This window comes from Vulpes vulpes, chromosome 1 (assembly GCF_048418805.1).
Source record: "Vulpes vulpes isolate BD-2025 chromosome 1, VulVul3, whole genome shotgun sequence".
Classification (NCBI taxonomy): domain Eukaryota; kingdom Metazoa; phylum Chordata; class Mammalia; order Carnivora; family Canidae; genus Vulpes; species Vulpes vulpes.
The window spans coordinates 131185461-131211885 of NC_132780.1; the positions used below are offsets into that span (position 1 = coordinate 131185461).

General features: G+C 42.3%; 1 protein-coding gene across 1 annotated transcript; it reads right to left on the reverse strand.

The window, feature by feature from the left end:
* Positions 1–7798: 7798 nt before the first annotated feature.
* On the reverse strand, positions 7799–13525 carry LOC112913861 (SLA class II histocompatibility antigen, DQ haplotype C beta chain-like). The gene is made up of 6 exons (XM_025990659.2): positions 13330–13525; positions 11589–11858; positions 9859–10140; positions 9248–9358; positions 8721–8744; positions 7799–8121 (listed from the first exon to the last, which is right to left on the reverse strand). The coding sequence occupies exons 1-6, from the start codon at positions 13436–13438 to the stop codon at positions 8108–8110; spliced, it is 810 nt and encodes a 269-aa protein (XP_025846444.2). The 5' UTR covers positions 13439–13525; the 3' UTR covers positions 7799–8107.
* Positions 13526–26425: the final 12900 nt, after the last annotated feature.

The window sequence follows — 26425 nt, forward strand, 5'->3', positions numbered from 1 at the left end:
TGCTTTACCTCATTGGTTAAGTTTTTTCCTAGGTATCTTTCGGTTTCTCGTGCAATATTGTGAACATGTCTCTGCTACCCAGAGCAATCTACACATTCAATACAATTCTTACCAAAATACCGTGGACTTTCTTCAGAGAATTAGAACAAATAATCCTGAGATTTGTATAGAACCAGAAAAGACCCCAAGTAGCCAAAGGAATGTTGAAGAAGAAAACCAAAGCTGACGGTATCATACTACTATATTACAAAGCTGTAATCATCAATACAGCATGGTACTGGCACAAAAACAGACATAGATCAATGGAACAGAATAAAGAATCTAGAAATGGACCCTCAACTCGATGGTCAACTCGCCTGCAACAAAGCAGGAAAGGCTATCCACTGGAATAAAGACAGTCTCTTCAATAAATGGTGTTGGGAATTGGACAGCCACGTGCCAAAGAATGAAAGCAGACTGTTCTCTTATACTATACACAAAAATAAACTCAAAATAGATGAAAGACCTAAATGTGAGACAAGATCCATCAAAATCCTAGTGTTCTCCTTTTGACCTTGGCCACAACAACTTTATGCAAGACATGTCCCTTAAAGGCAAGGGAAACAAAAGCACTAATGAACTTTTAGGACTTCATCAAGATAAAAAGCTCCTGCACAGCAAAGGAAAGAGTCAACAAAACTAAAAGACAACCTTCAGAAAGGGAGAGGATATTTGCACATGACGTATCAGATAAAGGGCTAGTATCCAAGATCTGTAAAGAACATATGCAACTTTACATCCAAGAAATAAAGAATCCAGTCTTGAAATGGGCAGAAGACATGAACAGACATTTCTCCAAAGAAAACCTGCACACGGCCAACACATTAAAAAGTGTTCCACCTCACTTGCCATCAGGGAATACAAATCCACACTTCTTTATACCAGCGAGAATGGCTAAAAGTAACAAGACAGAAAACAACAAATATTGGGGAGGATGTGGAGATAGGGGCACCCTCTTACACTGCTGGTGGGAATGCAAGCTGGTGCAGCCACTCTGGGAAACAGTGTGGAGGTCTCTCAAGAAGTTAAGAATAGAGCTACCCTAGGACCTAGCAATTATACTACTGGGTATTTCCCCCAAAGATACAGAGATAGGGAATCCATGGGACACCTGCACCCCAGGGTTCATAGCAGTAATGTCCACAATAGCCAAACTGTGGAAGGAGGTATGACGTCCATCGACAGATGAATGCATAGAGAAGATGTGGTCTATAGATACAATGGAATATTACTCAGCCCTCAGAAAAGACGAATACCCACCATTTACATCAACATGGATGGAACTGGAGGCCATTATGCTGAGTGAAATAAGTCAATTGGAGAAAGAAAACTATCATACGGTTTTACTCATATGTGGAATATAAGAAATAGTGAAAGGGACCATGAGGGAAAGGAGGGAAACTGGGTGGGGGAAAATTAGAGAGGGAGACAAACCATGAGAGACTCCTGACTCTGGGAAACAAAGGGTTCTGAAGGGGAGGTGGGAGGGAGGATGGGGTAACTGGCTGATGGGCATTAAGGAGGACACACGATGGGATGAGAACTGGGAGTTCCACTATATGTTGGCAAATTGACTTTAAATTTAAAACATGAAGCCAAAAATATATTTAATAAAAATACTCAAATTTTGACCTTCTCAAAAAAAAGACAGCAGCCTGCACAGAGGCAACATAAAAAGGGCAGTTGACACAGGATGGGGGCAAACAGGGGACAGATCTGTTCAGAGTGACTTTAGAGCATGTTAGGGGACTTCTCTGAAAGAGGAGCTGGCAGTCACCAGTTTCTCACCCATCCTGCCAGCATAAACACAGAGCCACCTGCAGCAGGTGGCACTGCGCAGACATTTACTATCTAAGCTACTAGCAGTGTGCCAGGCCCACGGGTTCCGAGGACTTGCCACTCCAAGCCCAATAGCCTCAGCCCTAAGCTCAGGGCAAATTTTCTTAAAGCCTCGCTGCACCCTTCCAAGCTGCAGGGTGCACAGCCTTGGCAGAGTGCACACTGCCGCCACACACTGTGGCCAGCCACTCCACAGCACCCAGGCACCGAGCAGCACCCAGCCACCACTGAGTGCTGTGCATAGCTCCCACCTTGCACTGAGACCAGCTTCATGCACCCAACCATCATCCTGTGATAGGCCCTGCCGAACCCAGCCATACCCAGCCTCAGTCCACTGGCTACCCCAGCACGTAGCCCCCGACCACGGCAGTGCTTCAGTGGATCTGGCTTAAGACTCGTGTCCCACTCAAAATTTTCCTAACACCTCCATCCTGTGCCCAAATTTCCTGGCAGACACAGCCCGCAGAGCTGGGCACTTGGGTTCCACTAGCAGCGCAAAGAGCAAGCACAGCACGATAGACAGAGAGCCAGTGCAGACAATGCACTGAAAGGAAAAGTGACTCAGGCACAACACACAAGGACACTGTCCTGAAGTGTTAGGTTCGCATAAACTGGAGACACTATACTATAGGCCACTGCAAGACCTCTCCTTCATAAAGTCACTACTTTCCAGAACAGAAGACAGAGCTGACTTTCTTAACACAGAAACAGACATAGAGAGGCAGATTAAATGAGGAGACAAAGAAATTTATCCAAAATGAAAGGACAGAGGAGCTAAGATTGCAGCACTTTAGGGAACCCTAGACTTGTCTCATCTCTCGAACACAACTAGTTGATTATCAAATCGATCCAAATACCCAGAAATCAACCTGAAGACTGACAGAACCATTTTCACAACTACAGGAATAGAAGAAGCCACACTGAGGACGGTAGGAAGTACAGAGCGGTGGTTTGGGGGAGAAACAGATCAAGGGGCTGCAGAGAGGAGGAAGTCATGGTCACAGAGAAAGGCAAGAGAGAGAGAGCAGCACATCGGGGAATGTGCAAGGAGAACACTTCCCCCAAGCCACTGGCTGGGAAAATGAGGGGGGCTGGTCAGAATTTCAGGAGTTCTTGCAACCAAAAGACTGAAGGACTGGAGTTTTAAAGGTCAGGGGGTGATCTGAAGAACGCTTGGGAGACATGAGGGGTGGAGAGAGGAGAGATTATTCCCTCTTCTTAGGTCTGGTCCCTGACAGGCAGAGTTCAGGGAGATGCCTCTCTGGGGACAAAGGAGCTGGCCAGTGACATCACCCTCCTCCACCCCTCAGCATAAACACAGAGCAGCCTGTGGAAGGTAGCTTAGCCCTGAACTATCTTCCTAACCTGCTTACACCAAGTGCCACACCTCTGCACTCCAGCACAATGGCCAATCTCCATCAAGCTCAGCGTGCCCCTTCCCCAGAAGACCAGCAGAAACTCTAGTCCACACCATGTCTTCCAATAGAAGCTTCCCCAAGGCTTCAGTTCTAATGGAAGTAGTATCAAGTCTCATTTAACAAGCAGACCAGAGCATGCCTACTTAAAATTTGCCAATTCTGGTCAAGAACCAAACACCACACACTGCAGGAAAGGAGGGCCTCTGCAGAGAACTATCCTGAAGAATGGAGCAGCCAAAACACAACGGCTGAGCGCATGCAGCACACACAAGACACATTCCCTGAAATCCCAGGCACTGGAGGCTATATGACCACTTCTTCATGACGCATTACTCTCAGGAGCAGGAAATTTAGCAGGCTTTTCTTTTCTTTTCTTTTCTTTTTTCTTTCTTTTTTTTTTTTTTTTTTACTTATTCATGAGAGACAGAGAGAAGCAGAGACACAGGCAGAGGGAGAAGCAGGTTCCCTACAGGGAGCCTGATGTAGGACTCACTCTCTGGACCCGGGATCACACCCTGAGCCAAAGGCAGATGCTCAACTGCTGAGCCACCCAGGTATCCCTTACCAGGCTTTTCTAACACAGAGAAGAAGGTAGAGACATAGACAAAATGCTAAGATAGAGGAATTCTTCCCAAGTGAAAGAATAAGAGATCCAAGTGAAACAGATATAAGTAACATGCCTGATGGAGAGACACACAGAGAGGCAGAGATACAGGCAGATGGAGAAGCAGGCTCCATGCAGGGAACGTGAAGTGGGACTCCATCCCGAGACTCCAGGATCATGGCCTGGGCCGAAGACAGGTGCTGAACTGCTGAGCCACCCAGAAATCCCTGGACCAGATGAATTTAACAGATATATCTGGAACATCCATCTTAAAGTAGCAGAATGCACATTCTTTTCAAGGACAGTCTCCAGAACAGTCACACACTAGGTCACAGATCAGGCCTCAATAAGACAAAAAGACTGAGATCATACTGTACATATTTTCTGACCACAATGTTATGAAACTTAAAGGCAATCCCAAGAAAGAAATTCATAGAGGTTAAACAAAATGCTACTAAGCAATGAATGGGTAAATCAGGAAATCAAAGAAGAAATAAAAAATACTTGGAAACAAATGAAAATGAAAGCACACTGGTCTCAACCTTTGGGATAGGGCAAAAGTGGACCTAAGAGGGAAGTATATAGCAATACAGGCTTACCTTAAGAAACAAGAAAAGTCTCAAATAAACAACCTAATCTAACACTGAAAGGAGCCTACAGCTACAGGAAAAAGAACAACACACAAAGCCTAAAGCAGAAGTAAGGAAATAATAAAGATTTGAGCAGAAATAAGTGATACAGAAACTAAAACAAACAAACAAAACAAACAAACAATAGAGCAGATCAATGAAACCAGGAGCTGGGTCTTTGAAAAACTTCATCAAATTGATAAATCCCTAACCAGACTTATCAATAAAGAAAAGAGAAGGGATCCAAATAAATAAAATCAACATTGAAAGAGGAAAGATCACAACCAATACCACAGAAATACAAACAATTTTAAGAGGTTATTATGAAAAACTATATGCCAACAAATTGAAAACCTGGAAGAAATGGAAGCATTCCTAGAAACATAGAAACTACCAAAACTGAAATGGGAAGAAATAGAAAACTTCAAAACACCAATAACCAGCAGAGACACTGAATCAGTAATAAAAAAAAAACTCTCCCAACAAACAAAAGGCCAGGGCCAGATGGCTTCCCAGGAGAATCCTACCAGACATTTAGAGAAGAGTTAATATCCACTCTTCTCACATTTTTCCAAAAAAGAAATGGGAGGAAGACTTCAAATTCATTCTGAGAGGCCGACATTACCTTGATTCTGAAACCAGATAAAGACTCCAGTAAGAGAGAGAACTATAGTCTAATATTCCCGATAAGCCTGGATGAAAATTTTTCAGTAAAAAAATACAATAAAACACTAGCACACCAAATCCAACAGTATATTCACCATGCTAGAGTGAGATCTATTTCTGGGCTGCAAGGCTGGTTCAATATTCACAAATCAATCATCATGATACACTACATTAATAAAAGAGAAGGGATGCCTGGGGGGCTCAGCAGTTGAGCTGCTGCCTTTACCTCAGGGTGTGATCCCGGTCCAGGACCGAGTCCCACATTGGGCTCCCTGTAAGGAGCCTGCTTCTCATTCTGCCTATGTCTCTGTCTCTCTCTGTGTGTGTGTCTCTCATGAATAAATAAGAAGAATCTTTAAAAAAAAAAAAACTAAAAGAGAATATAAGAAATATATGACCTTCTCGAAAGAAACAGAGAAAGCATTTAATAAGTATGACATCCACACATGATAAAAAAAAAAAAACCCTCACCACAGTCGGGTCAGTGAGAACATACCTCAACATAATAAAGGCCATAGACAAAAACACCACGTTTAATATAATCTTCAATGATGTTTCTTGTCAGAAACAAGACAAGGATGTCCACTCTCACCACTGTTGTTCAACATAGTACTAGAAGTCCTAACCTCAGCAATCAGACAACAAAAAGAAATAAAGGCATCCAATTCACCTAGGGAGAAATCAAACTTTTACTATTTGCAGATGACATGATATTCTATATAGAAAACACAAAGGACTCCAGCAAAAATAAGAAGTTTCTGCACAGCAAAGGAAACAATCCACAAAACTAAAAGGCAGCCTATGCAGTGGGAGAAGATATTTGCAAATGACATATCTGATAAGGAATTAGTAACCAAAATCCATAAAGAACTTACAAACTGAACACTCAGAACACAAATAACCCAGTTCAAAAAAGAGAAGTCATGCATAGACGTTTTTCCAAAGAAGACATCCAGATGGTGAACAGACACATGACAAAATGCTCAATACCACTTGCCATCAGGGAAATATAAGTCAAAACCACAATGAGATACCACCTCACAAGAGTCAAAATGGCTGCAATTAACAACATAAACAAAAAATATTGGCACACTTGGGGAGAAGGGGGAACTCTCTTACATTGTTGGTGGGAGTGCACACTGGTGTTGCTGCTCTGGAAAGCAGTATGGATGTTTCTCAAAAGGTTAAAAGCAGAACTACACTAGGATCTAGCAATTGCACTACTAGGTATTTACCAAGGAATACAAAATACTGATTTGAAGAGATATGTGCAGACAATAAAGAGTGATGCAAAAAGAATCAGAGAGATCCCAATAGATAATGGCAAAGGTGTAGTTAGTAGAGAGACAGGCAGAGACGCAATGAAAGAGTGAGAGACACAACAGAGACAGAGAGGCAAAGACAGACACAAAAAGATGTCCAGAAACCCTGTGTTGATTACACCATTATTCACAACAGTCAAGATACAGAAGCAGCCCTAGTGTCCACTGATATGTGAATAGATAAAGAAGATGTGGCATAAATACAATGCAATATTACTCTACCATAAGAATATTCAATCTTAGCATCTGCAACAACACGGATGAATCTGGAAGATATTATATTAAGTGAAATGAGACAACGAAAGACAAATGCCATATGATTTCACTTATGTGTGGAATCTAAAGAACAAAACAAATGAGCAAACACACAAAAAACAGAAACAGACTCATAAATACAGAGAACAAACTCATGGTTGTCACAGGGCAGATGGATGGAGGATAGGCAAAATAAGCCAAGAGGATTAAGACGTACACACTTCCAGGTATAAAAGAAATACGTCAAGTATTATATAAAGGGACAAGGAGAGACACATAGAAAAATAGGTGCAGGGATCCCTGGGTGGCGTAGCGGTTTGGCGCCTGCCTTTGGCCCAGGGCGCGATCCTGGAGACCCGGGATTGAATCCCACATCGGGCTCCCGGTGCATGGAGCCTGCTTCTCCCTCTGCCTGTGTCTCTGCCTCTCTCTCTCTCTGTGACTATCATAAATAAATAAAAATTTAAAAAAAAAAGAAGAAAAATAGGTGCACACATGGAAATATAATGAAAAAGAGAGAGAGATGAACATCTCATCAAATGTCTGGATCTAGTAACTTCTGAAATCAACTTGACCTCAGACTTCCTTGTAACATAAACAGAGTACATTTGAATTCGGTATCTATTATGTGAAACAAAATATAGTACTTATATTGCTAGTTACACTTTTTCAAAAATAAAAATGGACCTTGATCAGTGTGACTTGCCAAGATCTATTTGAAATGTCACTGTGGTTTTCAGAGACACCGGGGGCCACTATTACCCATGCCAGGATACTTCCACTGTAAGCTTACATGCGCAATACTCAGCAAACCTAAAGAAAGGCCAGCACCTCCTTAGGCCATTGCACTGAACAATAGTCAATATCCAGGAAGGACGTGACTATTGAATTGATTTTCCATCTCCATCTCCCCCGCCTGCTCTACATTTGGCACCCCCAGATGCCTCCAGTCTCCCTTCAAGGAGCAATATGACCCTTTCATTCTGCACTGGTTTCCTGCCTCCACCCAGTTAAGAAGACTCAGGGTACAGAGAACTCATAATCACATTTAATTATGATAAAATCTCTATCTTCAGGTAAATGGCTTCAATGTGCTTCTCTTGCACAATCTGTGAAAAAGAATGGGAACAGGAAAATTCCTTGAGGCTTGAGTAGATCCTGTAGCAGGGAGCACACAGGTCAATGCAGGAAGCAGAATCACACCCAGATCCTCAAGAGTCCTCAGAGTCATGTAGGACTCTGATCTATGTGGGGGACAGTCTGTCAGGCAGCTGGGAATTCTGGGCAGGGACAGACAGACACTACAAAGGATGGAATCCCCGGTATCCTCAGGCATCAGTGCAGGAGCCCTGTAGAAAAGAGAGTGATCAGCAGAGGAGACTCTGAGAGATGAACCCTCTCCCCTCCTCTCAGGGCCACTGCAGCACCAGAGAAAGCTGAGGGCCAGGGCAGGTAGTCATCACCTCCCCCAATATTTCTGTAAAGGTGAAACCAACTAAGGAGAACATGGCACTCCAGCTGCACACAGATGTGTGGGAGGCAGTGGAGCAGCTCTTGTCCTTGAAGGGGATATACAAATGTGTCAGTCCTTTTAGTAAACATAATAACTCACCATCTTTGCACCACTAGTGGCCTTTCACATGTAAATTCACACAGGCAGCAGCCACCAACACATAAGACAAAGCGGGCATCATCCTGGTGTCTAACACCCAAGATGTGGCTCTGGTTCCGAGTTTCACAGACAGATAGCACCAACGTTATGGCTTGGTTCCAGGGAACAACTCTGGATCTGCCTACACAAACTGGGCAATCTTCCCCCCTAACTCTTGATCTCTGTAGCAGGGAATAGGCCATGAACTGAGACCATTGTGCCCAGGTACACTCACCTCATGCTCTTCCCCCTTTCACCTGTCCCTACAACCCCACTGAATCAGAGCAGAAACAGTACCTGCCGGGGGAGACTCCCGAGATCCTACAAAAGGAAGTGATACAGAAAAAAACAAAGGGTCTCATTACACAAATAGCCACCTTCTCCCTCACCCCATATGGAGGTGAGATAAGCAACTTAATTGAGTTTTACTTTCTCCCCACTCATCCACTCCAAGACCTTAACTGCCCTAAGCTAAAATCTCCCAAAATCAATGACACTGTCACCAGAAGGAAGGGAAGCAGATGCTCTGACCCTCTTACAGAAAGAAACTTTCAGAAAGGAGCCAGGGAGCCAGTGATGAACTACAAGGAAGCCCTAGAATATGCTCCACCTGTTACCTCTGTGGTAGGGCTCCTTTTCAACCAATAAATCAGATTCCAGAGTTTCCCCCTAGGTGGTTCCCTCTCCTTCCACCACCAGCCCAGCCTCCTTCCTTTCAGAGTCAGAAGGAAAGAGCTAATCTAGAGACAGAGCCAACCCCCCCTCCCCCTGAACAAAAGGTCTCAGGCATAGCCCATCTCCCTCATTTCCCCAGAATGCCTTACCTTTCTGGCTCCTGTGACGGATGATAAGGCCAAGCCCAAGGAAGATTAGCCCCAGCACGAAGCCGCCAATGCCACTCAGCATTTTGCTCTGGGCAGATTCAGACTGTGCCCCTGGAGAGCAGAGCCTGAGAGTCAGAGTTGTCCCCACACCCCACAGGGTCCCTTTGGGAAGCCTGAAGTCCTGTCTGAGGTACCGGAGGTGGAGGTACCTGGTGAACCTGACCACCCCCAGGAGAGGGAAGGACCCACCATTAGATCCTTGCACACAGTGGGTATGTGGGGGGAAGGAGGGAGGCTGAAACCTGCTCCTCCAGACACATCCATAACCTCAAACACCAAGGCCCAGTCAGCAGCCAGGGCAGTAAACCCTTCAGAGCTACAGGGCTGCGTTGTGGGGCCAAGGTATGGAGAATGATCTCTCTAGTATCTAGAAAGACCATGAGATCAAGATTCTCCTGATGCCCCTGCCATGGGACAAGAGGTACTCGAATCTCCTGTGATTTCCACCTCAGTAGTGACATCAAGGATAACAAATAGAATGGGATGGGCTAGAGGAAGCTCTGCCCTCTGTCTGTGGGGCTCATCAGGACAGGAAACAAACTTCTCCTTACGCCACTGCACTGTGATGGGGCTCTGGAGGCTGGCGTGCTCCACATGGCAAGTGTAGACATCTCCTCGCTGGGGAGTCATCTCCAGCATCACAAGGATCTGGAAGGTCCAGTCCCCATTCCTAATAAGTGGAGTGGACACGACACCAGCTGTCTGCTCCTGGTCATTCCGAAACCACCGGACTTTGATCTGGCCTGGATAGAAATCTGTCACTGCGCAGACCAGCAGATTGTGGTGGTTCAGGACCTCTGTCCTGGACGGGGAGATGGTCACTGTCGGTTCCACTGAGGGGAGTAACAGACAAAAGACAAAAGACAATGAGATGTGAGACTACACAGCAAGTCTCCCCATGGAGAAAAGTCCTCCCTTGGTACCAGCATGGAAAGATCTCTGGATTCCAAGTCTTGGATTCGGATCTCAGCTTGGCCACCTTATTAGTTTGCATGAACACGGGAGTCAGCTTACTTTTCAGAGTCTGAAGAAATAATAGCAATCATTCTAGGAAAGCTATTCTGTTGATATTAATCGATAAAATGAAGCATTTTTAAATTGTAGATCGCTACATTACACAGGCCACTATTTATAACATTTTCAAAAATAAAAATAATAAATCTGGACTGCTTTCCCTCCATCCCTACTGACAGATAAAGTGGCTGCTAATCCCTAACATGCAAGGTGGTTAGTTGTGAAATGAAATGGCCCAATATAGACGGTGGGTGGTAAGGTACTTTTCTAGAATAGATAGGTATTAAATGGCTACAATTAACTTCCAGAAAGGGTGTCTACCCCTGAAGTGGATGGTGATGCCCTGAGGAGGTGACCCAGGGGGAACAGGATATGCAGGGCTTAGGCCAAAGGAAACCTGAGACAAATCTTCTTCAATAACTTAGTAGCATCGATTGATTGACTCCAAAACTTCAGCTCTTTTTATACTGGCATGTGTTGAGAATTTCTAAGAAATTAAAATTCTGCCTCACACCGCCTTTCACAAATAGTTTATATTTCTAGTTAACACTTTCTTCTTTGCATTCACAAGTCCTAGGTCATTAAGTAAGATCCAAGTCACTAAGTTTACTTTAAAGCATTAAACAAAGCAGAAAAGAATAATAATAGGGTCCGTTTTTAAGTCTTATTTCCTCTGCTATTTTGCTTGAGCCTAAGTGGATGTGCAGCTGAGTGCACTTACTCATCAATTTCGCGAGGGTTTGCACTCACAGGACCTGCCCGTCCCTGTGTCACACACTAGGCAGGGCCTCGCCTCACAAATATCCAGGCCCAGTGACAGCCATTACGGAAAACAGAATTAAGATGACTAATAATTTGAACCAGAGTCAAAACTCGGCGTGTGACGACTCTGCCTTACTTACCAGCTGTGTGCATGCAGCTCACTGAGCGTCCCACCTGTGGACCCAGGGACAGGTCACTGCAGGAGCCCGGGGAGGGGCTGGGGGTGCTCAGGGGCCTCGCTTAGGAAAGGTGGGGAGGGAGGAAGCAAGGGGTCTCAGGGCGCGACATGGGGTGCGTGGAGTGGGGGCATGAGCCTGGGAAGCGCTGCTCCCCCCACCCCGAACGGACCCACCCATGTGTGCTGAGAAGGCAGAGGGCCGGGCTCAGTCCCCCAGCTCTGGCCCCTCGCGGGGGACGCGCCCTGCCTCCCTGTGCGCACGTAGGCCGGGGGTCCCCGCGAGGGGACCTGGGTGGGGAGCCCGTGGGGGGAGGACGGTGCGCTCACCTCGCCGCAGCACCGTGAAGCTCTCTTCCACCCCGTAGTTGTGTCTGCACACCGTGTCCACCTCGGCCCGTACCCGGTCCACCACGTCCTTCTGCCCGTTCCAGTACTCAGCGTCGGGCCGCCCGAGCTCCGTGACCGCCCGGAACTCCCCCACGTCGCTGTCGAAGCGCACGTACTCCTCCCGGTTATAGATGTGTTTAGTCAGAGCCCGCACCCGCTCCGTCCCGTTGGTGAAATAGCACTCGCCCTTAAACTGGTACACGAAATCCTCTGCGGGGAGACGCCGGGTCAGTCAGGCCTCCACCGCTCAGCGCAAGCACCGGCCACCGCCCTGGCAGGCATCGGGGGCCCGGCTAGGGCCCGAGAAACCTGAAGGCCTCGGGGCTCTGATGCCTGTCAACCCGGCCCTGAGCACCCTCTCTCCCAGGCCTGCCCGCCCTCCTGGAGAGCTTCCAGACCTGCCTTCATCCAGGGAAGGGAGGCAGGAAAGCCCCTCTCCAAGGGCAAGCCCTGGCACCCCCGAGCCCGGCCTGAGCCTCACAACTGAGCTAAACAGGGCAGTCAGGTGGATCCTACATCCCGACTTGCACTGGGATCAGGACACGCCCACAAGATACCCCATTCACTGTGGACTCCAGGAACCTCAGAGGCAAACAAGTGTCCCCATTAGCACAAGAGTTCAAGGGAATGTGCAGAAAGGTCCAGAATTGAGCTCGACTTCCTCCTGACAAGCATACTCTACTGGTCCCCAGCAAAAGGCCTTTCTTCCAAGGCCTGGGTTAACTCTGAGTTTCTGTCACCCCCGCCCAGCCCCTGCAGTGTGAGGTCTACTCACTCCTGCAGGGCTAGAAGGAACCCACACCTTCCAAGTCCTAGAAAGAAACATTTTATTCACAGAAAGAACAGGCTTTTCAGATAGATAAAATAGATTCCAGTTAACCTGTGCCAATGACCAGCTTGAGTAGGTTACTAAACAGGGTATTTCCTATCATAAGTATAATTTGTAAAACGGAAGTCATAAAACCTACACAAAGGGGTGTTAGGAAGATCCAAGAGAACTTATAGTAAGATCCTAACCCGATCGCTGAAACCGTTCCTCAGTATGTGCTATTTCCCTTCCTTACTTTCTCCTTCCTCCTACATTCAGTCCACCATCATCTCAAGTCTCCCAATGCCACGCGAGCTACTATCTGACCATAAACTAGTGACACTTGAAGTTAAGACTCCCTGTCTGTGGCCACCCAGTCAGCGTCACTCATACACCAAGAGTTCATGCCCATGTGCACTCCACTCAGAATCCAGTAGAACATAGAGTCCTTTGTACCAAAGCCTAAGATGACAGAGACTGTTTCTGCCCTATGTCTCCACAACATACAATCCCATTGTGCATAGCCTAGACAAAGTCTTGGGGGACCCAGAAATAAGAAATTCTACTGTGTCTTCTTTGGACAAATTGTTACTTTCAAAGATAACTCCAATGTCACTTTGTCCCGTCAGTCACTGCAGATGCACACTTTGTTTCCTCTACCCCATTAGGACTGAGCCCACAGGATGGGGATGTCCTCATCTCATCCTTAGAGGTGGACATGAGAATGTAACAGAGCTCCCTTCCCCAAAGAGAGGAAACTGTGATAAAAGTCTATATTCTGAGATCATAGAACCTTCCACACTCCCACCAAAAGGTCCCTCAGAGCCTGTTCCCCAGAGCAGTGGCTCTGGGGAGCAGGTGTCCTGCACTTACGTGGAGAGTCTCTGCCCTCAGCCCCTGGGATGCTCAGCACCACCAGGATCATCATCACAGCTGCTGTCCAGAAGCCTCGGGGGATGCACAGAGTCATCCTCCCAGACATCACTGAGAACAGAAGAAAAAGGTGGCAGTCAACACAGCTCCTGCCTGGTGGCTCTGAAGTACTCACTTCAGAGAATAAAAATCTGTGAAAGCTTCCATCCATAGTAGGATTGGAGAGTTCCCAGGGAGGGAACCAATCGGCGCCGGAGCTGAAGCACCTCACCTGTCTCCGGGCAGACAGTCGTTATGCAGGTTCTCAGCCCAGCGCCTGGCGCTGTGTCTTCATCCAATTACACTAGATGAACACTTGAGGTGAAGATTTCTCCTAGTGATAGAAGACCTAAAGATCGAATGCCTTAGGGGTTTAAGAAACTGAACAGAAAATGACTCGAGAGTAGACATCTTTGTGAAATTTTGCATTATTTAGTTCTTATACCTTTGATTTTTAGTAAAAAAGTGGGATCATATTTCAGGGAAGAGAAAAGTATTGTCACGGAGGTGTTCACTTCGATTGTCTTAGACACTCTGAGGAGCCTTCGGTCACGCTGGGAACAGCATAGTTCTTAGGAGGAAATGGTTTTGAATTGCAATTTTACCATGAATAGGCTTTATGAGAGCAAATTACTGAGACTCTTTTTGCCTCAGGCTTCTTTCTCTTGGTAAAATGTGGATCACGTTGCCTGCATCGTATATCCGGATCATTATATATACGAACTTAAGAGGAATAGGACTTGTTTAATATTGCAAAGTGTTCCTCAGCTGCCACATGCTAACTGTTGGGAATTCCAGGTGAATATGCAGAGCAAGAGGGCAGCCCCACTGCTTCAGCGGTTTGGCGCCGCCTTCAGCCCAGTGCAGGATCCTGGAGATCCAGGGTCCAGTCCCATGTCGGGTTCCCTGCCTGGAGCCTGCTTCTCCCACTGCCTGTGTCTCTGCCTCTCTCTCTATGTCTCTCATGAATAAATAAATAAAAATCTTTTAAAAAAATATGCGGAGCAAGATAACAAGGAAAAAAAGTGGTGACACCCAGCCCTGTGGGCAAGTGATTCTTCATTATGCAAGGATCTTTTACATTTGTGCTTTTGACTGAAAGTATTTGAAAGTCAAGTTCACTTTTATGCAGGTTCCTCTGATATCAGCAAAGATGCAATCCATACACATTCCCAGCATTCACACACAATCACCTTTCATTTCAAGGACAGAGAGCAAAAGATGTGGAGAAGCATTTTCTGGGTCCTGAATGATGTTAATGAAGGAGCATATGTTAGAGTCACACACTGTGTATAGATGTGGCACTTACTGTGCCAGCCCAAAGTTATCAAACCTCGAATGGCAGAAGTATCGACATGTTTTTATAGCAAATCTATTATTTATCAGGCTCCTCTTGCCCAGGACTAGCCTCAGGGCTAAATGGTCATAGAGCAATTAGAACAACGTGTGGCAAATGTTAATAAACAAAACCATATGTATCTCCCTTCCTTTTCTCCCTCCTCCCGTCTTTTTCCTGTATTTAGGTTTTCATTCATAAGAGAGGCCATTATCTGAAAGCCGAATAGAAGGAGTTTACCAGGTAAAAAGAAGTACAGCAAAGACCCAAGAAGTTTCCACTAGTGGCACATGAAAGCAATGAGTCATTCCAATATTCTAGATTAGGTGGGTGGTTCTAATCTCCTGAGACTTAGTCCCTGGGCTTTCACTAGCAGCGGTGTACTTAGGATCAGGGTAATGCTGGAATAAGGAGGGTTTCTATGGTGGCATTAGAAGCAGAAAGAAGGAGCATCAAAATCAGAACTGGAATAGGGTTGAGGGGCAAGGAAGAATGGTCGAAAGGGGACCTGGAAGGTATATTAGTCCCTCCAACCCTCACCTCAGGTCCCTCAGAATAAATAGAGAACTCTCTGCTCTTGTCCTAAGGGGAAATTCTCTCCACTCTCTTGTGGTGCTGTGTGGTAGAGGCCATGTCAGACCTGGGGATTGCCCAGTCTCACAGGCCTCTTCACCCAAGCTTTTCAACAAGCAACAAAAGTGTCAGCTTAGAATGCTTTATCTGATTGGCTAAAACCTCATCTGAAAGGCTCTGGCTCAGGCTTCTGTCAGCTGCTTCCCCCTGAGCCAGTCAACATTCTCTACATTCTCTAGAGCTCTCTGTGCTACTCATAGCTTACCCCATTACCCAGGGTAGCCATTGCCCAACTGCCCTGAGGGGAAGGCAACTCAGACACCTGATTCAGGGCCTTATCTGAGGTACCGCCTCTGGGTACCACATCAGGTGGATGTGGGCACTTAGGATGAAGGCAGTGTGTATCCCATGTGGTTAGAAGATGAGATCAAGAAATAGTCATGAAATAGGTCAAGGTTCCGGTAAAGAGACTCTCCCTAGGGGACATCCTCTGTTCCCTCAGGATGGAAGATAAAAGCTATGGACTCTTTCTTTGTGGACGTTCAGAGAGAAATCATCGTCCCTGATCAGCATCTCTTGGAACCTATGCTTTGTCAGTGGAGTTAATTGTGAACATAATAATAACAATCACCTTGTGACCAGTAGGGCCATCTGGGATCCTACATGCATTTAATTCAGGAATTAAAAAATAATGTAGGGATCCCTGGGTTGCTCAGCGGTTTAGCTCCTGCCTTTGGCCCAGGGCATGATTCTGGAGTCCCGGATCGAGTCCCACGTCGGGCTCCTGGCAGGGAGCCTGCTTCTCCCTCTGCCTGTGTCTCTGCCTCTCTCTCTCGACGTCTATCATGAATAAATAAATAAAATCTTTTACAAAAATAATAATAATATAATGTATATTCTGAAATATTCTGTGACAGTAGTAATCTAATTAGAAATACTGCCCCACAATATTATTTCCCTTTCAATAAAAATTTATCCAGCAATTATCCCTAAGTTTTTCCAAATCTTTGTAAAGGTACTCTTACATCCCAAAATATGAATTTTCCATCACACATATGCAGTAGACCCCTGTTCTTAGCATAGTTATCTCTTTCAAATCACATCCTAGGAATCTGGTCAAGGAATGAAATCAGTAGCAGGTTGGCCATGGATAAACCTTTCAACTCTATAAAGATTTAGTTTTCCTTATTTGTAGATAGAATAAACACCTCACTGGAACACCATCATGAACGTAGGTATAATTTATTCAAGTCCTCTGTAAACTATGCTGAGATACATACAAAATAGTTTCTAATATAATAGTAGTGAGCTCATTGTCTTAACATCATTAACAAAGACAGAAAATTCTTCTCGTGATGTCTCATCTCTCTTCAGATGACAGAATCATTATACTTCTGAGTATATAGTTCTGAATCCCTGCCTCTTACCTCATCATAATGAAGAGAAAGGGAACAGGAAGTATAGTAGATGTATTTAACTTTGCATCGGCTACACGTTCCCTCTCTGAAATACATGAATACAACTGCACAGAACTACCATTTCAGCTGTAATTTCAAGTCCTCAGAATCTGGTCCTCCTCTCAGTGTGCTCACAAATGTGGAAACTTGAGTGCAAAACAGAGTCTCAATACAAACTGACTGAAAAAGAAGACAGTGAATACAGCTTTGTGAGCTGCATGTACCATTATGGCACTCATCTAGGCTTGACTGAGAGGAGGAGAAACTGGCTTCTTATTGTTACTTCTGACAATTGTCTAAAAGCCCCATCCTATGCCACATGCCCGAGTGCCCTCTATTCCTCACCTTCATGATCACTAGTCCCCCTGTGCCTGAGCTCTGACACATACATTTATGTAGTTTCATTTCCAGTAGTTCTGTCTCTCTTCCTCAACATCCAACAGATCTCATATGCTGAGTACTATCACTTAATATTTTTTATACACCTACAAAGATAAGGTCCTAGGTTTCATAGGTGCAAATACATGGATCCTACCTTCTAAGAGTTCACACATTGGAGGGGAGACGTATGTGGAGAAAAATAAAAGGGAAAAGTTTGCAACAGCCACTGAAGGGCAATGTGAAATACAGCTGACTAAAGGCAGGACCCAAAGTGCTGAAGGTTCAAGGGACTCTTAAAACTATAAAATGAAAATGGTGCCCTTTGGTTCAGTTAGTTATTTTTTTTCTCTTGGAAAGCATTGGCAACATAGGACTAGATGATGATTATTTGTGGATTAATTTTAATTCATGAATAATAGTTTTTTAAGTTGAAGATGGAGACTTGATGGTGGAGAGGTAATGAGAGAGTTGAAAGCCAAGCTTTTCAGGTGTGATTCTTAGAGGAGGTGATGGCTCAGCAGATGAAGGGCTATGTTTATTTCAGGCGAAAAGGCTTACATGAGTGCAGGGGTTGGGAAGGACACTCAAAGTATATGGTTTGGTGTGAACAAAGGTGGGATTCAGTTACCCTGGTCCTTGTGAGGTTTGATGACAGCACCATTCAAAGTTGTCTTGGTTTTCCTTACAGTACGACAGGAAAAAATAGAGGGAATTTAAGCAGAGGAGTACCATTACATGCATGTCCATTCATAAAGTGACCTTGGAAGCAGCCTGGAGGACTTTTCAGAGGATCTGTACATTACCTTTTACCATCCAGAAAGGATCCAGGTTAGTCTGATGAACCCAATCCACCGAAATCCAGTTTACTGAGGAACAAATTTGCCAACGGTCAGGTTGCTAAATTGGCCAAATTTATTAATGTGCCCCAAACTTATTTCTTTTTTCCTATTTCTAAAGTTTGTAGATACTCATAGTGATGTGTTAGGAGTGCATTAGAGGTCCGTTAGGGACCTCCAAGTTTCTGGGGCCCTCTAGCTCTCCCATGATCTGTGTACTCCTGCTGTCTAAGCTCCACTCCAACTTTATGCTGACACAATACTCCCATGAAGCTTATCAAGAAATGCATTTATATAGACAAAATGAAAACTGGTCAATTACATTTCTGTCAGACTACTAAGTGGCTCCTTTCAAAATGAGGCAGATATCAATGTTCTAATACAAAAGCCTCTCTCTCAGTTGCAAAAAGTGAATTACATGCTACATTATGATGTGTGTTAACAATGAAGACCTGCACAAATGAGAGATGGAGATAGATGGATTTTGCTTCCACATGTTTAGAATATTTCGGGAAGGATAAGCATTAAGTACTAGCAGTACTTACTTCCTCAGAGACACATAATGGCTGTATGTTTGTTTTCTGAGAAAGAAACCTTCTACTGTGTTGAACCTTTGTAGCAATTTTTTTTAATCATGAACATGTATTAGCAATCCAAAATAAATTGAATTTATAATCAAGCCAAAAATGATGGGGAAAATTTAAATTAGAATATAACCCTTTTAGTGGTTTCTCATGGACCAGTCTCACGTGAAATGATCCTCATTTTCTTTTGCCTTAGAATTATCATAAGCTGTAAGACAGGATCTTGTGAAAACATTCAAGTTGATGATGATGCTAAATTAGCAGCTAGGGTATGTGTCTCGACTTTAGACCATATCAATCCTCCCTGTCCACCCTTCACCCCATTCTTCAAAGCAGGGTCCTTTTGCCCTGGCCTCTGTTTCTTTCTTGTTCTAAATCCAGAACATGGGCTTTCCTTTCACTGTCATACTACCTTGATTTTATATTGATCACATCAATTGTGATTATTTTGAAAGCATCTTATAAAAAGACTACCTTGTTGGATGTCATGTTCAATTCTGGGTACTCTGTCCTATGCCTTGTACTGATATTACTTCAAAATTATTACCTATATTCTTCATACTTGTGGCAAATTATTATGTTGTAGATCAGCCTAAAAATGTTGCAAATCAAAACCTACTATAAGAAGTTGGGAAGAAAGGCTTCAGTTGGAAGTGAATACATAAAAGTAGCAGCCTGGACACTTAGCACAAGAGGAACAAAGACTGAGTGACTTTTCTAATCGCAAGCCTGGCTCATAGAGGGGCGGAGGGTTGCATTGGCTGAAGGAAGTGGTTACTAGAACAAGGCATAACCAAAGATGGAATGTTGCTTAAAAAAACATCACTGAGGCTGTGTTTGAGTTAAATCATTAAATACTCTCCAGACAATGGGCCAGTGATGTGACATAGCATCACTTGCCTCTGGCAGATCAAGCCACTAAGACTGTTAGAGAAAAAAATTACTTATAAGAGCAAAAAACATACAAAACTCAAAGGTTTGATTTGCCATCTTCTACCTGTATATTGCATTAAGTATTGCCTTACCTCTCAGGTCATTTTTTCCCTCTTTGTTCATTGAGCCCTTCTTTATCACATTGGTGGATTTCCCTAAAATATCTTCTCTTCATTGGTTATTTGTTCACACTTTGAAATGAGGCACGGAAGTGTGGCTTAAGAGACTGTAGCAGTAAGAGGCTTATGAAAGATGCGCTTTGGGCTTACTTGGCTGACAATTCACTGACAATATCATAATATGGAATTTCTCTCTTGAGGTGACTCATATCCAAAAAGCAAATTTCCGGTGTCTCAGTTGTGGGGGGCAGAGCAAGTGTATGCTAAATAAATGGCTGCCCATGTTCCATTGTAGGGGAAGGCCAGGGGTTCAATAAAGATGCTAACGGTACTTTCAATTAATTCCCACCAGTGTACACAATTTAAAGGACTAAATAAATGAATCATAGCACGATTATATATATAGACTTTCAAAACAATGTTTTAGAAGGACATTTAGTCACAGAATTGTTTATCATATGTTAAATTTAAAAGTAGTTACAAATTAGCCTATTCGATAGGATCTTAGGCCTCTAAACATGTTTCTATTTGTATCTCTATTTATTATCTTCAAAGCCTAGAAGGAAAAAAATGTCACTCAAGCACCTAGAATACAGTAAAGATAATCGCATTTTCTCCTCTCCTGCTTCAAATATTGACTGACAAATCTATTCTGGTTGGCTTTAAAAACAGATCAGCAAAAAAAAAACAAAAAACAAAAAACAAAAAAACAGATCAGTTAGGGATGCCTGGGTGGCTCATCAGTTGAGCACCTGCCTTCAGTCCAGGGCATGATCGTGGAGTCCTGGAATCAAGTCCCACATTGGGGTGCGTGTATGAGGCCTGCTTCGCCCTCTGCTTGTGTCTCTGCCTCTCTCTCTCTGTGTCTTTCATGAATAAATAAATAAAACTTCAAAAAATAAATAAAAAATAAATAAAGACACAAAAGTTAAATGAGATCTGCATGTGGAGCTATTAGTTAAAATAATAGGCTGAATCTTAAAGTTAAGTAACAACTATTCTGTACCTTTGTTCATCTCCACCAAGCTTGTGGTACCACCTATAATCAGGGCAACACAACTACAGCTCTCAGTTTTATTTGACCTGCTAAACACACTTAATATTTTATTTATTTATTTATTTATTTATTTATTTATTTATTTTACTCTTCTTTTGATTCCAGTGTGTTGGGGCCAGGCGGGAAGAGAAACCCCTCAAGATGGCGGATACCCCAAAATGGCTGAGGTTCCTGTCACCGCCTCCACCTGGGACGTCAATGGACCAATGACCTGCTGACAGCTTGACGCAGACCCTTAGACCTCTCCTTTGGACTTCCCCAACCGGACCCAATGCCCTTCAAACCCCAGAGGAGGAAGTCACCTTTGACTGACCGAATTGCAATCCTTCCTTTGCATAGTGAGGGTCACTCTGACTGGTTGGATTGCAATCCTCCCTTTGCATATGAGCCGACCAATAGGAAAGCGTTCTGCCTTACAACGTTATGTAAACCCCCTGCCACCTTGTCTTGGCGCGACTTAGGTTAGGGGCAAACAGGAAATGATAAAATATTTATTCAAGAAAATCTATAAAAGATCAGTAAGAAAAAAGGGAGTCTGTGATAGTTCAAAAGAAACACTGGCGGTTTAGCAAGGCAGAGACTTCACTCCAGATTGTTGCAGCCAAGAACAAAGGATTCTGACTCCCCCAAGATCCAAGCCAGTGGATCTTCTTCCCAGGAGAAGCAGGACTTCAACATAACTCTTTCCGTCTTCAATTATCTGTTGCCGAGGCAAAGTCCCAAATGAGTTCAGTCTAGACGTGGGAAGTCTCATCTTCTGCCCAACCACCATTTGTTGGGAATGGAAGATCTACCTTGAGTGTGACATGCTGAGAATACTGCGTGCCCCCCCCCCACCCCCGCAGCCCCAGTAGCCCTTTCCTTGACTAATAATGTGGTGATTTCGTGACAGGAGAGTCAAGCCAGGAGAGCTTCCAGCTGTTGGCCACTACCTGCACCATGTGCTGTGCCCTTTGAGAGGAGATGTCACACAGAGAGAAGCTTACCAATGTCCCCACACCTAGTTCCATAGTCCTAGCTCAAATACTTTACCAGAGGTGAGAGATAGGCCATAAAACAATTATCTCCTATAATAGTCCTTAAGAAAGTGACTTCACTTGCAACGGAGAATGCAGAATAGTTTAAACCAAAGACAATCCCCAAAGCAGTAGAGATTGGGATGAAAGGAAATGGGGAAGAGATTCATGCATCTAATGAAGATACACCATAGACTGTGAGTTAGCCAGTTTGCAGGTAAGAACTGGGAATAAGTCCCTTGAGAGGAGTCCTCCTTGGTTCAGAACAAATATCAACCACTGACCTCAAAAACTGTTTCATAGAAAGACTCACAATCTTATTAAATTAGATTGTAGAGAAATTATGCCCCAAGGCACTACTAAAATCAATGGCAATTAGTAGAATTTAACAGCTGGATGTGGTGAGGAAAAGAGTGGAAGAGGTTTTATCAGTACCATTATCATTCCAAGGTAACTGTGCTGCATCTCCTTAAGGAGAAATATCAAAGGCTTAGTTAGCTCTATGGGGTGAAGGAAGGAAAACAGACATCACAAAGAATCCAACCAATCATTATACAAATCATTATACAAATCATTATACAAATAACAAGCTCCAGGGAGGCAAGGATAGTATCCAAAGATGTCATATTTCCTCATATGTACAGTTTCCCAAAAAATTATGAGACATGTGAAAAATAGAAAAGTATGACCAATGCATCAGAAAAAAAAAGAAGGCAGGAGCACCTGGTGGGCTCAGTCCGTGGAGCATGTGACTCTTGATCATGAAGTCATAAGTTCAAGCCCCGTATTGAGCAGAGATTATTTTAAAATAAAATCTTAAAAAAAGAAAGAAGGTAACTGAAACTGCCTATGAGAATAACCAGATCCTGGGTTTAATAGTAAAAGATTTTGAAGTAGCCATTTACAACTAAGTTCATAGACATAACTGAAAGTATGATTGCAAAAGTAAAAGAAGATATAGTGATAATGTAGTGTCAAAGAGAGAATATCAATAAAGATGAAAACTATTCTAAAAAAACAAATAAAAATTTTCTGGAGCTGAAAAGTACAATGACTAAAATAAGAAATCATTAGAGGGATTAGAGGAGGTATCAATAGAAATTATGCACAAGAAAGAAAGAAAGAAAGAAAGAAAGAAAGAAAGAAAGATGAAAGGAAAGGAAAAGAAAAGAAAAGAGAAGAAAGAAAAGAAAAGAAAAAGAACAAACAGATATGAAGAGAGCCTCAGTAAAATGTGGGACACCATTAAATGCGTCATTTTATATATAATGGAAATATCTGTAGGAAAGGAGAGAAAGAAGAAAATTATTCAAAGAAATTATAGCTGAAAACTTCCCAAATTTGTTGAATAATAATATCCTACACATACAGGAAGGTTGACTGACTCCATGTAGAACAAATATAAAGAGAGTCACAGACACATTATAGTATAAAAATGTAGAAAGTCAATGACAAGGAGAACATTTTGAAAGCAGCAAGAAAATATAATGATTCATTGCTCACAAGAAAACACCAATAAAGTCAACAGCTTACTTATAATTAGGAATAATACAAGCCATAATGAACTAAGATAACAAAGTGTTCAAAGAGAAAAAAACTATCAACAAAGAATCCTATATCCAGAAAGCTATCACTCAACAATGAAGGAAAAATAAAAGCTTTACCAGATAATCAAGAACTGAGAGAATCTGTCTCTAGATTTTTTTTACAGTAAATAGTACAGAAAATTCCTCATGTGAAAGCAAGGACTAGAGATAGTTATTTGGATCCACACAAAGAGCACTGCTAAAGAAAATTATGGAATTATAAAAGACACTAAATGCATATTTTCTCAATTTTTCCTTTAACTGGTTTAAAAGAAATACATAAAATAATATACATATAATATACTATGGAGTCTATAATGTATAAACATGTGTGTGTGTGTATATATATATATATATATATATATATATATAGTCAAAACAGCTAAAGGAGGTAGGAGGGAGCAAAGTTATAGTGTTCTAAGGAAATGATAATGGATGATAAATAATTATAACAACCTACTGTTGGTTTTGCAATGTTAATAGATGTAATACATATAATAATACCACATAAAAAGCATGAAGGAACAGAGATTTGTAGAAAGAAGATATATATATGTGTATATATATATATATATGTTTATATGTTTATATATATTTATCAAATATATATATTTCTCAAATATATATATATATTTATATACCATATACTGAATAGATAAAATATAGATATAACTCACAAAATTAAAATGCTACATTAGAAAATATTTACTCAATATAAAAGTATAGTAGATGCAGAGGTACAATAGAGGAACAAAAAGATACACCACAAGGAAAACAAAAGAGTCATGGTGCCTGAGTGGCTGTATTGGTTAAACACCTGTCTTCAGCTCAGGTCATGATCCCAGGTTCCTGGGATTTAGCCCCATGTCAGGCTCCCAAATTAGTGGAGAGTCTACTTCTCCCTCTCCCTGTCTGCTGGCTTCTTCTCTCTCTCTCTCTCTCTCGCTCTCTCTCTCTCTCTCTCTAATAAATAAATCAATAAATCTTTAAAAATGAAAAAAAAAGAGAGTAAGTGGCAGAAGTACTTCCAACTATATAAAAAAGACATCAAATGTGAATGGATTTAATAATCTATCAAAAGGCAGAGGTTAGGGCAGCCCTGGTGGCTCAGCGGTTTAGCACTGCCTTCAGCCCAGGGCCTGATTCTGGAGACCCGGGATCGAGTCCTGCGTTGGGCTCCCTGCATGGAGCCTGCTTCTCCCTCTGCCTGTGTCTCTGCCTCTGTCTCTCTCTCTCTCTCATGAATAAATAAGTAAAATAATTTTTAAAAAAAGACATAGCAAGCAATACTTTGAGGTAAAAAAAAAAATGAAGACAACAATATACCAAACCTTATGGGACACAGTTACAACAGTGCCAAGAGGGGACTTTAGAGCTGTAAATGCCTATATTAAGAAAGGAGGAATCATTTTTAATCAGTAATTTAACCATGCATCTTAGACATATGTGACAAAGCCCACAGTTAGCATCATACTCAATGATGAAAAGTTAAAAGATTTTCCTCTAAGATCAGGAACAAGACAAGGATGCCCATTCTTGCTATCTCATTTAAACGAATACTGAAAGTCCCAGTTAGAGCAATAAGTCAATAAATAAACAAACAAACAAACAAATAAGAAGAAGAAATAAAAAGCACCTAAACCAGAAAGGAGGAAGTGAAGCAACCACTATTTATAATTACATAACTTTGATATAGAAATTCCTGAAGATCCTACCAAACTGTTAGAACTATGAAATGAATTAAGTAAATTTGCAGGACACAAAATCAATGTATAGCAATAAGCTGCAATTTCTATACAGTAATAAGGAACTATCTGAAATAGAAATAGATAGAACAACCCAATTTACAAAGCATCTAAAGCAATAAAATACATAGAAATAAATTTAACCAAGGAATTTAAAGAACTGTACTCCAGAAGCTATAAGACACTGATGAAAGAGATTGAAGAAGATGCAGATAAATGGAAAGATAATCTCATATTCTTGGACTGGAAGAATTAATATTGAAAAAAAATATATCCATACTACCCAAAGTGATCTACAAATCCAAAGTAATCTCATTCAAAACTCCAATGGCAAAAAACAAAAACAAAAAAAACCTTTCCAATGGCACTTTTCATAGAAATAGAAAAAAATAATCCTAAAATATGTATGGAAACAAAAGACTCCAAATAGCCAAGGTCATTCTGAGAAACAACAAAGCTGAAGGCATCACATTTCCTGTTTTCTAGCTATATTACAAAGCTGTAGTAATCGAAACACTATGATACTGGTAGAAAAATAGGCACATAGATCAATGGAATGGAATAGAGAGCCTAGATGTACCTTACACATATACAGTCAACTCATATTTGACAAAGATGTCAAGAACACACAATGAGGAAGACATTCTGTTCAATTACTGGTCTTGGGAAAACTGGGATCCACATACAAAGAATGAAATTGGGTCCCTAACCTACACCAATCATATAAATGAACTAGAAATGTATCAAAGACTTAAATATAAGACTTGAAACTATAAAGCTCCTAGAAGAAAACTTAGTAAAACAGATATTTGACATTCGTTTTGGCAATGATTTCTTGGATAAAACATCGAAAACATAGGAAATAAAAACTAAAATAAGCATTTAGGACTACATTAAACTAAAGAGCTCTACAAGGCAAAGGAAACCATCAATACATTGATAAAACCACCTACGATATGAGAGAAAATATTCACAATGCATATATATCTGTTAAGAGGTTAACCAAAACATATAAATTATAGAACTCATACAACTCATAGCAGGAAAACAAACAAACAAGCAAACAAATGTTCTCATTATAAGATAGGAAAAGTACTGGAACCAATTTTTGCAAGAAGACATACAAATGATCAATAGGTATATAAAACCTATGTAATAGTAATCATCAGAGAGATGCAAATCAAAATCACAATGAGATATCACCTCACACCTGTTAGAATAACTGTTACTAAAGAGACCAGAGATTAATGTTGGTGAGGATATGGAGGAAAGGAACCCTTCTACACTATTGGTTGGAAAGCAAGATGGTAGCACCATTATGGAAAACAGTATGGTAGTTCTTTAAAAAATTAAAATTCACCTACCATATGATTCAGCAATCCTACTCTTGGGTACATATCTGAAGTAATTGAAATCAGTATCCTTAAGAGATAT

Excerpts from the sequence above, each read along its gene's own strand:
- LOC112913861 (XM_025990659.2), bottom strand. The coding sequence starts at position 13,438 with ATGTCTGGGAGGATGACTCTGTGCATCCCCCGAGGCTTCTGGACAGCA. Across the intron at positions 11,859-13,329 it reads TGAGGGCAGAGACTCTCCAC|AGGATTTCGTGTACCAGTTT; the intron begins GTAAGTGCAGGA and ends GTCTCCCCGCAG. Across the intron at positions 9,359-9,858 it reads CCCCATCACAGTGCAGTGGC|GGGCACAGTCTGAATCTGCC; the intron begins GTAAGGAGAAGT and ends TCTGCTCTCCAG.